Source organism: Macaca nemestrina, chromosome 5 (assembly GCF_043159975.1).
Source record: "Macaca nemestrina isolate mMacNem1 chromosome 5, mMacNem.hap1, whole genome shotgun sequence".
Classification (NCBI taxonomy): Eukaryota; Metazoa; Chordata; class Mammalia; order Primates; family Cercopithecidae; genus Macaca; species Macaca nemestrina.
The window spans coordinates 174,203,272-174,218,003 of record NC_092129.1 but is presented as its reverse complement, the minus strand read 5'-3'; the positions used below and the strand labels follow the sequence as shown (position 1 = coordinate 174,218,003).

The 14,732-nt window shown below is 39.3% G+C and overlaps 1 protein-coding gene across 1 annotated transcript in view; it reads right to left on the bottom strand.

The window, feature by feature from the left end:
* LOC105487432 (uncharacterized) overlaps positions 1-14,732 on the bottom strand; it is a 143,614-nt gene that overhangs the window by 116,297 nt on the left and 12,585 nt on the right. The window contains exon 3 of the mRNA XM_071096134.1: positions 3,456-3,516. Within this exon, the coding sequence (XP_070952235.1) occupies positions 3,456-3,467 (12 nt within the window). The 5' untranslated portion in view covers positions 3,468-3,516. The remainder of the gene's footprint in view (positions 1-3,455; positions 3,517-14,732) is intronic.

Below are 14,732 nucleotides of genomic sequence, written 5' to 3'. Positions count from 1 at the left end.
CATCAATTCATTCATTACCAGTAGTTAACTTAGTGTATTTAGGCGAATGTTAGCATTTTAATAAGTTCATATTAACTTACTAAATTCCTATAATGTATGTCAAAAATTAAATTAAAAAAATAAAATTTCATCACCAGCATCTTCCTGCTTCTCAATGATATCTATTCAGTTTTGGAGATCAGCAAAATCTCTAGAAATCTTAACTATTAATAAATCTACTATGGATAGGCTTTGTGGCTTCCGCCTTTGTGCTTCTGTTTAGCAGCTATAACGCAAAGTAACTGTCTAAAGGGAAACACTTTTAAAGCATTTTTTATTGCAATAAGAGCAGATAACATGAGATCCACCCTCTTAATGCAAGTTTCATCACTGCAGTGTTAACTGTCAGCACGATGCCGGACCACGGATCCCTAGAACTTACTCATCTTGAATAACTGAAAAGTAATGTATTTATATGTGTGTTTAAGTGGTGCTAAATCAGTTCCTTTTAATAATTTTAGTAATGTTGCCCTATTAAATATATTCAATAATGTGGAAGAAACAATATTTTGTGATTTGAACAGAAAAAAACCCTGAAAACCTGAAATTTTTAAGAACTGACAGTTTCTGATAATAATTTCCTTTTCGTTAAAAAGCAACAAATACCTTTTGATGCGGACACTCTTAACTTGAAAGGAAATCTACAATAGAGTAGCAAACATGAACAACAACAAACTCATTTATAACCAGTGACAACCAAAACGTATGAAGTTTTTAAAAGAATGTGATCGTTGTCAGAAGGAATCGGGTCCCGCGGTACAGTTGTTCAGCTCTGGTTGCACTCAAAGCCACGGCTGAGGGGCGCCGGGGAGCATTCCTCCAAGGCTGGTGGGCACAGACCAGCAAGAAAGTGAATTCTGCATACTGTACGGATCATCGCTCAGTTCAGGGCAGTCAGATTGCATCTGGGATCAACCAATTGTGCTTCATGAAACCGTCACCCCTCATTTGTGTCTGGCTGTTTTCTTCTGTCCGGCTGTAAACAAGGCCAGCTCCAGTTTTCTTCCTACCCTTATCTGCCGGGTCAGACCAAGTCGGTGGCCTCAGAGCTCAAGTGAAAGTTGCTTCTTGCAGACAACAGTTCCTGTGCACACTGGGAAGTCACAAAGAGAAGCAACTTTGGGATGACAGAGTTAGGGTCTCTTTTTGGATACGCATACCTTAGATTCCTACGCATACCGGCGTGGCACGGCTCTTCCATGAAATGAAATTAGGTGTTCCTAATATGAACGACTGTTTTTTTCAGCAGCCTAGCTCAGCAGATTCATCTTGCTGGGGAGGCGGGGGTGCTAGTGATTGTGTTTTCTTGTTTCACTGCTCTGGGGCTTTGCTTGGATCAGCCAAAAAAGACATGGATAGAAATACTGTCAATCTGGTCCCACTCCAGGAACCTAATCATGCCTGAATCGCTCGGAGGAGTGTAATGATGGCAACATTACAGGAACAGGTATGTTGGATCCCGTTCTCATGCACTTCGGCCACAGTATCGCCTTTACAATAAAGCAAAATACGATTTTGAAGGCACATCATCTCAATCATCAAAGGGAGGGGGTGTCACTGAAGCCCTTTTCCTTGGCAAGTGGCACAAAGGTAATGTTTAGTATTCACTACATTGAACTCTCCCAGCCAGCTGGTGTGTCCCTGTTAAGACTTTCATTTATGCAGCTTGAGCTGGAACCTTTTTTGTTCTCCCAGTCTATTACTTTGTCGATTCAAGGGATAACAGCCAAAGTGAAACAGCTTGCAATTTGCACCTGTCTGCTCTAAGCATTCCATGTTAGATTGTGTGGAGAGCAAACCCTTCACTGCTAATGAGAGTAAGACTGGGTAGGGCTGAATGCAGTTTTGTTGGGGGGCTTATAGGATATTTGAGTGGTTTTTTTTTTTTGTAACTGATTTGATGAGGACCTCTCCATTTTCATGTTTAGAGTCCCTGGAGTAAAAGAAAAATACAATTCAAAACACACACACACACACACACACACACATAAAGTTGTGTACTCTTCAAAGAAAATTTTAAGTGTCATGTAACTAAGAAGTGAATTAATATTCAGCCTGAGTTGCCTCAGATAAGAAAGCAAAAATTTAAATGCTAAATTATTTGCATGTGAGTATAAACATAAAATACCTACAGAGACCTTTACTTTGTAACATTGGCAAGGAAAGAAACTAAATTAAAAAAAATTTTAGGCATATTCCAGAATTAGAACTAGTTTTGGTAATAATGTCAAGGGCCTAAAAATAAACTTGAGATTTCTGCTTGGATTGCCTTTGAAAATTTAAGCTACTGAATCCGAAACAAAAATTCAAGGGCGTCACTTCAAAATCATACCTAGATAGATATAAACATCTTTATCCAACTCATCAGCATGTGAATCACAGAATGAATTCTCCACAATTGCACAAATGTCAGCACCTATGATTCTCCCAAATCTTTTCCCAGTTCTCTGCATTCCCCCAGCTTTGATTCTTTCAAGGAATTATATCAGTGGATTACCATCTATTTTGAAAGAATTAAACTCGTTGAGATGAAAGAGTTTTAATCATGGCTTATGGCATTCCCCCCAAACCTGGGGATATTAAAAGACTCAAAATAATAATGTTTGAATTATTAGGCAAAATATTCTCAAAGATGATCCAAAATTTAGTAAACTAAAAAAAAAAAAAATAGCCTAATAATCTATTTATCAAAGGATCTGTGCTACATTTGGATTCTAAACATTCCCCACATTGGCACTTCCTGTTGAAATAATAACTTATATGATGACGGGTTAAGTGAAGTCGAAGTGGTCGCAAATGTGTCCCACTAGTAATTAATATATTTGAATCTAGTTGTTGGCCCACATCTGGCCTGACAGATAACGTTCCAGCTTGTTCAGCGACGACCCGTTCAGCACAGCGTTAGGAGTCCTGCCAGCCTTTGCAGAGTCTGGTCAGGTCAAAGGGTTGAGCCATGTGTAATTCAGAACAGAGGAGGTCCCACGGTCACTCCACAAAAACAATTACACTACTTATTTCACTCTAGCCCTTGCCCAAAATTCACAAGCCTCACAGTTTCAGTGCAGCCAATCTGATTCTGCCCCTAGGCGATAAGCCACATGAAAATATGTGCTGCTGTGTTTATAAATCTAATCAAAAATAGAAAGAGCAGACAGGCACCATGAGGTCCTACTATGGATCATGAGAATCCTTGCGAATTCTGAGGCACTTTTGTTTCTCTTCCGTAGACTCTCTTTTGCTACGACATTGCCTGCTACACTCGTTAATCAGCCTCTTTACTGGTGAGTGCTACAAAGGAGGTTACATTTCTACTCACTTCTATACTTTCCATCCATGGATAACGAAAAGTCAAGCTTGAAAGCCTTGCTTTTAAAGGAAGAAAATTAAGGAGGGGCCTACTGTGACATCGATCTTACCTCTCTCTCCATGTTCTTAGCTTCTTGTCCTTGGCAATGCGCAGATTTCAATCCAGTTTCCCTAAAAAAGAAAAATAATATTTAAAAACCAAGGTAAATAGACCCAACCATGAACTATGTTAAACAATGTGAGACTGGAGAGCTACAGTGCTACTTAATGGTTCCGAAAAATCTAAGTATAAAGTCAACAGGATATAAGCTAGTGTCTTACTTTTATTGTTGTTGCTCGTTTCTTAAGCCAGACTCCTAATAAACTGAGGGTCAGTCAGCATTCTCAAAATGTTTTACAAAGGCAATCTCTAGGAAAACTTCAGATTTGATTGAGATGGCTTAAATGTCCTATTTTATTCCCCAAAAGTGACAAATTCAGATTGCATTGAAGTTACAATGACAGCTTGCTGCTGCATACCTTAGGTGTCTGTGCTGTTTATCATTTAAAAGTTGTGATCCAGGTTTGCAACAGTCTTAAGTAGATAATATCTGATAAAGTCAATGATAAATATGTGTACTGAGGGACTAAGCAGATTAAACCCTGAGAACATCATCCAGCAAAGATATAAAATATAAAAATTACAATAAAAGGAAATGTGGTTTTAACACTCATTTTTTAAATTCCTTAAAGTCATACAATAAATTATTAAGGTCAATCCACAAACTATTACATTTGATATTACTTTAATTGACAGAATACTACACCAGAACACAGTCTGGGCCCAGATAATTAGAATAAATGGAATTTTTTTAATGAGTGATGATCCCAGCATTTATTAAATTATTGTAAATGTTCACCAGAATAATCTTTTAGGCCATATATGGTGGCTCACCCTTGTAATCCTAGCACTTTGGGAGGCCAAGGTGGGTGGATTGCTTGAGCTCAGGAGTTTGAGACCAGCCTGGGCAATATAGTCAGACACCTATCTCTACAAAAAATACAAAAAATAGCCAGGCATGGTGGCACACGCCTGGAGTCCCAGCTACTTGGGAGGCTGAGATGGGAGGCTGGGATGGGAAGCTGACTTGAGCCTGTGAGGCAGAGGTTGCAGTGAGGTGACATCGTGCCACTGCACTCTAGCCTGGGTAACAGAGCCAGACCCTGTCTCACAAAAAAAAAAAAAAAAAAAAAAAAAGAGAGTCTTTTAAACTTTAAACTCGAAGTTTGCCCTTTTGAAATGGTTATCAGTGCTTGGCAGTAAAATAAAGCCCATTGTATATGAATGATACACGTGACACTATTTTTATTCAGAGCTATCTATTATTGTTTTCAAAAATTACTTCACAAAGTGTAATGAGATTTTGAACAGTATCGATGTTGAAAAATGCAAGATTTTAGTCCTTCTAGTGCTAATTTAAAAACTCCTACTTTTTTATTAAAAGTAACCTAAGAGTTTTAAAGATTATATTGAATTACTTCCTAAAATAAGTGAAACACATGTGAAAGTATTTAAAAGAAAAAACTAGTGTCAAGATTTAAAAAATTTAAACAATTGGCAGAAATTGAAGTTTGACTTGCTTGTGTTTTCCACAGCACAGTGACTGAAGAGTAATTCTAAAGCATCTATTTCTAGGAATATATGTGGAGCAGAATTTTTTTCCCTTGAATTTGGTCTTAATCTAATACTTAGTACCTGTCTTTGAAAATGTTTGTAAGTTGTAACATTGCTCATGTTAATTGTCATCATAAATTTATTTTGCAGACATATAACCCAAGGTGTACAAGCCAGCCCAGGTTACCTCTATTAACATAAATAGAATGTTTAAGAAACTTCAAATAAGGCAGACTACTTGTCTTCCTTCCTAGAAGGCTGCATTTTAAATGCCTTTCTGCACAAATATTCAGAATACAGTCTCAGTAGAGTAAGACCCAATATAATTGTAAAATAAGATCAAAATTCCTCATTATCTCAGACAAAATGTAGAGTTGAATGCAGAAGGCAGCCTGAGAGAAGTGAGTGTTGTATCATTTTAAAAAGCTGCTGTCACCCGGGGAGGCATACAGCTGTCTATTGCCCGGTCTCAGGAACAACGGGAGTGGCCCAGGGTGCCTCCTCACTTAGGAATCTCTGACAGGTTCTATTAAGCGTTATTTCAATAAAGCATGTCAGTCACTGAGTTTGTATGAGCTAGAATGTGGGGGTTGTAGTCAGACCCTCACAAATGGGGGACAACCAGCAGAACATGGGTTATGAAAAGCAAATGACCCATCCTGAGCCAAGGAAAATCAGTAAACATGTGACCTGACTTTAGAGCATGAACAGATTTGGCAAGCTGTTGGCTGTAATGGATATACTGACACATGAAAATGTGGCTCCCGTGCAACTCCTCAGGGCTTAGTTCAAAGACCTCAAAAGTGGGAAAGAATTGTTAAAAGGTGGAAAACAGCCTTTCAGCTGCTAAGGAGTTCTGGCAAGTGGTGGGGATAAAGAAGAGGTATGAGGCTGGGTTCCAGAGGCCAGAGGAGCTGGATCAGCACGGAGGATGCAGGGACCGCGTAAATTTGTGCACAGGCAGCAGAGTGAACTTTGAGGAATAGACAAACAGTCAAACGGGAAAAGGGAAATGGAAGAAACACGTGAGCAAAGAGTGGTGAAGAAAATGAGAACAAGAAGTTCACAGAGCAATGAGGAGAATCTGTCAGTACGTAATAATTTCAACAAATTAGTGATTATTAATGATCAGCTACCACATTCCTTTTAAAACACAAAAAACCTATGGCTCGAGTAACTGGCAAAATATGAAGCCAATCAGAAAATGAATTCATTTGCTAAACTATCTATAATACCTTCACTGTTGGCCAGGCGCAGTGGCTCACACCTGTAATCCCAGCACTTTGAGAGGCTAAGTGGATTGCCTGAGGTCAGGAGTTTGAGACCAGCCTGGCCAACATGGTGAAACCTTGTCTCTACTAAAAATACAAAAATTAGCCAGGCATGGTGGTGCATGCCTGTAATCCCAGTTACTCGGGAGGCAGAGGCAGGAGAATCACTTGAACCTGGGAGGTGTGGGTTGCAGTGAGTCGAGACTGAGCCACTGCACTCCAGCCTGGGCGACAGAGCAAGAGCACTTTGTCTCAAAAAAAAAAAAAAAAAGACCTTCACTGTCAAAAAAAAAAAAAAGTCCAAAGTAGCTAGCGTTAAAAAAAAAAAAAAGAAAACTAAATTATAAACACTATAAATTTACCAAAAACAATAATAATAATAACCTTAGGCTTTATCGAGAACTCTAGACTTAATAAATAAACAAACGGGCACCATTGCAAAACTCACACTGCGGCTGCAGGTTTGGATGACAGTGTAGCACGTTTATAGAAATGCAAGGGCCTACAACAGGGATCATTTTCTAAAAGCCAATCTCCAACTTGCAAGCAGATTAATAACTGCAGTATCCCCTGCTTGCAAGTAACCTGTTGGCCACACTCTCTTGAGTCCAGGTTAATAAGCACTGCTGATTTGTGTAGTCATTTTGTTGTTTGTTGATTTGAAGGCTGACTTTAAAACGGCTTTCACTGAAATTGTTGGCCTTATATTGCAAATTAAGCCCTGGAATTGCCAAATCTCTGACGACTGGTTCATTGCTTCCAAAGAAGGGAATTAACATGGCTATAGCTGTCGTTTCATTGCATTTCTCTTCTCAAGCAGACCAGCAAGGGCAGAGATGGTGTTTAACAGAGGTCGCAAGCCAGATTCTGTCTGCAGACACATTTTGTTTAACCTCCACAGTGATTTTTAAAATGTTGAGCCAATGTTTAAAAATAAGAAAGTTGCCACTTAAAATAGAAATCCAATTTCTGATTTGTCTTGGAAAATTAAAAGCTTTGGCAACACAGGGTCAGCGTTCACGGTTGGCAGCAATTGGCCAGAGGTGAGTGGCGGCAGCATGTTTTTCAAGCAATACTCTCCAGGCCCACAGGTCCCATCCTCCCTACTGCAGACCACAAACCAAAATGTCCTTTCCTTTAAGGAGTGGTTTTAGTTATTGCTACACCCTTGGAACGAAGAGCAGAGCCTCAGAAGCAGTGGGTGCTTGAAAAATATTTAGGTAATGTTGAATGAAGTGATCTCAAGGCAGATGGGTAATATTCATGGGTGGCTCTAAGACAATAGGGAGTGTCCAGGAGCCCTCACAATGTATGCCCCAATTTTAAAAACTCTGCCAATCCTTAGCTTGCACTGCTGTTTCTCTTATAAAGAAAGATTTTCCTCTGTCACTAACAAAAGCAGGGCCACGAGTGTCAAGGAAAACGAGAGCCCACATAGACCCAGCACACTTTACTCATTGATGTTTCTTGCCTGGCTCCTACAGGCATCCGAATTTGAAACTTCTGAGAGAGAGATGAGAGGAGGCCTGGTACCCACAGTGATAAACTGCTCCACCATCATTCTCCCCCTCATCCTACCCAGTATTTTTCTGAACTAGTGTCTAAATCTACATTGAGGAATAGGTAAAAAGAGGAATATAAACTCTGCCTTGGAGAGTCAATAGTTAACACACCATCAGTCTACACAGGAATAAGAACAGCAATGTGGAGTGGACTGGAGTGTATGGTTAGGAAAGAACTGCTTCAAATCTCCTGCACACAGAAGAGTTGCTTAACCTCTGAAAATCTCCAGCTGCTCTACAGGATATTTGAGAAATTTTTAAGATTGTGTATATCAGACTTCCAGCTTCCACTGAAGATGGCCAAAGCTAGAAAGGGCATCATTCCCAAATGTAAAGCAATAAACATCCTAAGTAATATGCGAACTTAGAAATGCTATTAAACTCCTCGGAGAGCTGAGGTCATAGGGTGACAGATTAATCCCAAACCTAGAGACAGTAAAGTGCCTCCAAGGAGTGACAGAACGCAAGCACTTGCTTTCTGGAGCAGGTAGGAGACCCCTTGCGAATCAGTAAGAATTCACCCCAAAACTGTCAATAATTGTCTAAAGTCTGAATGTGGCTTAGTTAGGAGTAAGGAACTTGTGTGATCTTCAAACACAAGGGAAATTCACATCTACTCACAGTCTCTTCTCCATAGACCTTCTGGGTGCTCAGAATAAATACTGGGACAACGTGAGAGCCCAGAGTGGTGCATCCAAATGGGGGGAAACATTTTGACAATTTGACAATGTCTAGACATTGTCCAGGGGACATTTGACAATGTCTGGAGATAGTTTTGTTTGTCACAACTTGGGGGATCCAGTGATTAGAGCCTGGATCTAATGTGGCTAAACATCCTGCAATACACAGACGAGCCCCGCTGTGACAAACTGTCCAATCCATAATATCAATAGAGCTGCTATTGAGAAACCCCGGTTCAGAGAAAGCATCCCTAGTGATGCAGATTTTGTGGAGAGGAACAGAAGCCACTACAGGAACGCACAAAGTCTTACCTGAATATTCCACCTCTACCTCTTCTAAGGAACAGAAGCCTCCTCTGTTGGAAGGGCAATGAACCCTGTTGTACCAAGCCACAGGTTAAGACTCTTTGCTGCTGGGAGAAGAGAATGCAAACATAACCTGTAACCCTGTGGTAGGAGCAAGAAAATATCCTGGCCTGGATTATTAGAGGTCTCCTACTTAAGGCAGAGAGACAGGTTCACTGAGATGGCCCCATCCCTGAGACCCAGAGACACAGCTCCTGCTTAATTCGGAGGAGAACATCCACACAGCCTACCAACAGGCTACCAAGCACTGAGTAGCCGGTAATATCAATATCCTGGTGGAAGAGGAGCAAAAACATAAAGAGAGACGCAATCTAAAGGCAAGTTGCAAAGAAAGGACTTAAACATGGCCAGGCACAGTGGCTCACGCCTGTAATCCCAGCATTTTGGGAGGCCGAGGCAGGTAAATCATGAGGTCAGGAGACTGAGACCATCCTGGCTGACACAGTGAAACCCCATCTCTACTAAAAATACAAAACTTAGCCAGACGTGGTAGCACGTGCCTGTAGTCCCAGCTACTCAGGAGGCTGAAACCAGAGAATCACTTGAATCCAGGAGGCGGCGGTTGCGGTGAGCTGAGATAGCACCATTGCACTCCCACCTGGGCAACAGAGCAAGCCTCCATCTCAAAAAAATAAAAAATAAAAAATAAATAAAGGACTTAAACCTGAAGTTTAAGCCAACACTGAAGAAACTTCTCCTATTAATAGCCACCACTCTAAGCATGAGTTAAGACTAGAGGAGTTCTCAGCCTGTGACACACTAATGATAGCCCTAACAACAACAACTACAACCACACCCAGTTCAAGTCCTGTCCCGGCTAGACAGACTGACCCCCACACATTGAAAGACTAACAAAATTAAAGGCATGTCATTTATGGGCTTAAAGAATGTTTATCTCAATATCTACTGTCCTACCCAAAATGACCAGCTTTCCAACAAAGTCAGGTGACAAATAAAAAAGCAAAGGCGGAGTGGAGGGGAGGGGGCACTCTGTCAGATAGACAAAGCAATCAAGAGAAGCAGAATCAGATGTGACCCAGGTGTTGAAACTGTCAGAGAATTAAAAACAACATGATTGATGTGGTAAAGGCCCTAACATAAAAGGTGGACAACATACCTGACTAGATGTGGAATTTCAGCAGAGAGATGAAAATTTAAGAAAGAATTAAATGAAAATATGTTAGAAATAATATGGTATGCAGAATGCTATCAGAAACCTCATTAGTAGTCTCAACATGACTGAGGATAGAATCAGTTGAACTCAAACTATCACCAATAGAAATTACTCAAATTTAACCACAAAGATTTTTTTAAATGAGTTTAAAAAAAAGTTAATACAGAGGATCAAAGAGTGATGGGACCAATTCAAATAATGGATGTACCTGTAATTTTGAATGCAAAAGGAGAAGGGAGCACAGGGTAGAAAAACCACTGAAGGAATGCTGGCTAGGAATTCCCTCAAATTAGTGATGGACACCAAAGCTCACATTCGAAGGAACTCACAGAAGACCAACTAGCATAAAACACACTTGGATACCTCATCTATAAACTACTAAAAACCAACAGCAAAGAAAAAATCTTGAAGGCAGGCAGAGAAAAGAAGCGTATCACACACAGAGGAACACACATAAGAATTACAGCAGACAATCAAAAACTATGTGAATCAGAAGGCAGTAAAGGAAACATCTTTACAGAAAGAAAAACAATCATAAATACAAAATTTTATACTCCCAAAAATATCTTTCAGAAATTATGATGTGGGGCTGGTCGTGGTGGCCCACACCTGTAATCCTAACACTTTGGGAGACAGAGGTGGGTGGATCACCTGAGATCAGGAGTTCGAGACCAGTCTGGCCAACATAGCAAAATCCGACTTCTACTAAAAATACACAAAAATTAGCCAGGTGTGGTGGCGTGCACCTGTAATCCCAGCTACTCGAGAGGCTGAGGCAGGAGAATCACTGGAACCTGGGAGGTGGAGGTTGCAGTGGGCCAAGATCACGCCACTGCACTCCAGCCTGGGCAAGAGAGCAAGACTCAGTCTCCAAAACAAACAAACAAACAAACAAAAACAGAAATGACGAAGTGGGATACAAACATGGTGGAATGAAGATTGTCAAATCTCAGCCTTCAAAAAACAACTCTAAAATTGCAAGAAGAAAAGGGTCTAAAGCAGTAATCTCAGTGCTCTGGAAAATGACCAGAGGTGAAAAACAAATACAGAAAAACATTCATTAATGGAAAACTGCTCAAATTAAGGCATGAATTGGGGGAGTCCATGGCATTCTTGACTGAGGTTGCTCCAGTATCTGCAGTCCCCCACTACCCTGACCTTATTCCTGCTAGACCAGTGTTGTAAAGCTGCCAGGGAAAGTCTGGCCAAAAAAACAACAATTTCACTGTTGGAGGAAGATGACTTCATTTGATGCCAGGGCAGAAAATCCACACCAAGTTGTATTATAAGTGGAAGTAACAAACTAATGGGAAATAAATAATGAAAGTCCATGGCTCTACCACCCTGAATTGCAGGCCTACTTGGGTGGAGCAGTGAAAAATTTGACTAATCATTAATTTGGCAGGAAGAACCTAGAGATGAGATGGGCAAAGAAGGGCTGGCTGATTGCTCCTCAGGTCTCTGGCTAACTGGGAGGCTGTGCACACATGCAGGGAAGACTCAAGAGGGCCCAGCTGTCTACACATCCTGCATTGACTTGGATGCTATGCAAGTCTACAGGAAAGACCCAGGAGGGCCTGGCAGAAAGTAAACTCTGTGAATGTCTGAAAACTGTCTGAATGTTGAATGGGCTCCCAAACCCTCCCACAGATCCATCAGCAGAAGACGGAAATCTTACTGGTCAAGGTATTTGAGGACAATCATTGGTTGACTACCAAACTATGCAGACACAGAGGAGCCACTGGAAAGCCAGCATAAACTTAACCTTTAATTTTTTCTTAAAATAAGCAGAGACATCAGCAGCCACACATCATGGGGAAGACAGGTTCAACAGATTAAGTTCCAGCAAGTTACTAAAACCAAGACAAAAGAAAACAAGCAAAACAATAACAACACACAAACAGCAACAATAACAGCGCTCAAGGAAAAAAATCAGAATTTTATTTGCTACAATATATTATCTAAGATGTCTGGTTCTTGACAAAAATTTACAAGACAGAACAAAAAGGAATGTGTGACCTATATTCGGGGAACTAAGTTGTCAATAAAAATTAACTCTGAGTGGATAAGGAGATTGCATTTAGGGGACAAAGACTTCAAAGCATTTATTATAACTATGTTCAAAGAATTAACAGAAGTCATGTTTAAAGAATTAAAGAAAAAATCTGATAGAATTAAAATAAAATATAATGATAATTAAAGAAAACATATAATTTTCAAAGTAAGAAATTTCAAAAAAAAATCATTAACACTCATACACAAAAATTAACCCCAAATGGCTCATAGTCCTAAATGTAAAAGCTACAACTATTAAAATTCTAGGTGAAAGTTGTTGTGTCTTTGGCAATCTTGTTCACAATTAATTATGAGAACAAAAATACAATCCCTAAAGAAAAAAACTGAAAAAATAACCTTCAAAATTAAAAAACATATTATTACAAGTTTAGCAGCTCAAAACACCCAATTTATTGCTTCACGATGCTATAGTTCAAAAGTCTGGCAGGGCATGGCTGGTTTGTACTCAAACTGAAATCAAAATGTCAGCTGGCTACACTGTTATCTGAAGTGTGGGGACTTTCATGTTATTCATGTTATTGACCGGATTCAGTTGTTTTCACCTGTAGGGCTGAAAGCCTGCCTTCCTTACTGTCAGTTAGGAGCCACATTTAACTTCTAGAGGTAGCCACATTCTACATCCTGTGACCTACTCCATCTTCAAGTCAGCAATGGTGTGTACATCAAAACCTTCTTATGCATTGAATCTCTCTGGCTTCTCTTTCTAACACTATCCAGAGAAAACGTTCTGGTTTGAAAGGGCTTGTGTGACAAAATGTATCCCACCTACATAATCTCTGTATCTTAAGATCGACTGATTGATACTTTAATTACTGCAAAAGCCCTTCACATCAGTACCTAGATGGGATAGATACTGAACCCATCATGGGACATCCAAAGGACAGGAAACTTGGGGAGACATGTTTAAAATTATGCTTACGTAAGTGTAGCATGGGAAGGAAAAAAAAGAAAAAAAAAAAAGGCTTACCAAAACTTCATTAAGAAGGGAAAAGACAAGCCACAGACAGGGAAAAACTATTTTTGAATTTATATACCTAACAGACAACTTATATTCAGAATGTATAAACACCACTTGCAATTCAATAATCAAATGGCAAGCAACCCAGCTACAGGATGGGCAAAAGATATGAATAGACATTTGCTAAGAAGATATACGAATAGCTAATGAGCACATGAAAAGATGCTGAACATCATTAGTCAATGCCACTCCCAGGCATTTCCCCAAATGAAACATAAACACATTTCATGCATAAAAATCCATACATGAATATTTTTAGTGGCTTTATTTTAATTTCTAAAAAATAGAAACAATGCTGATTAATGTCCCCAGCTGGTGAATGGATAAACCATGGTAAAGCATGCAGTAGAATACTGTTCAGTAATAAAAGACATAAATCTTAAAGGTGAAGGAATACAGATTCAAAGCCTACAAAATGTTTAATTCCATATATGCCTTGCTGGAAAAGGCAAAACATAGAGACAGAAAATATATCAGTGGTTACAAGGGCTTGGGCAAAGGGACAAGTTGGCAACAAAGGAATGAAAGGGAATCCAGCATGAATGAGGAGGAAAGTAATCGAATTCTTTCATATTTTGATCATAGTTGTAGTTACCTAAATGTATGCATTTGTCAAAATTCACAAAACTGTACATTAGAAAGGGTGAATTTGACAGTAGGCTAGTTACAGCTTCATCTTAAGAGAAACGTAATGTATATAATTTGCTCAGGAAAGAGTAGACTAAATTTTTTTCCAATTTTCATCAAAGAAATAAATGTTTATGACAAGAAATAAAATACAACAAAATGGTTAATATAAATCTGCCCCCCACCCTGATTTTTACCCACCCCAATTCATAACTCATAGAGGTGAATAGTTTCCACTTATTAGGATTTTTGTTTGATGTGATGGTTAATTCTATAACTGTAATTAATATAATTAATGCAATGATATGTATCTTATCATTGATATCATGTGTATATTATATTGAAATACTAAAGAGTAATAAAATACTTAAATTGTGATTTCTTATTTTTGTGTTATTATATTTCTTATGTTGTTTTCTTAATCTTGTCATAGATTAGAGGTTGAATGGTGTTACCCAAAAAACAGTCAACATTCTAACCCCCAGCACATGTGAACGTGACCTTATTTGTATGTAGGGTGATCTGGCTTCTCTTTCTATCACCATCCAGAGAAAACTTTCTGGTTTGAAAGGGCTTGTGTGACAAAATTTATCCAACCTACATAATCTCTGTATCTTAAGATTGACTGATACTTTAATTACTGCAAAATCCCTTCACATCAATATAAGTTCAGATGAAATCATGAAGGTGACTCATAGTCAAAATGCAACTATTTCCTTGTAAAAAGTGGACATTTGGTGACATAGACAGAACTGCACATAGGAAGAAAACCATGTGAATATGAAGAAAGAGATGGGAGTGATGCCTCCACAAGCCATGGAATGCCAAAGACTGCCAGCAGTCACCAGAAGCTATGGGGAGGCATGGAACAGATTGTTCCTCACAACTGTTAGAAAGAACTGCCCCTGCTGACACCTTGATTTTAGACTTCCAGCCTCCAGAACAGAGAGAGAATAAAT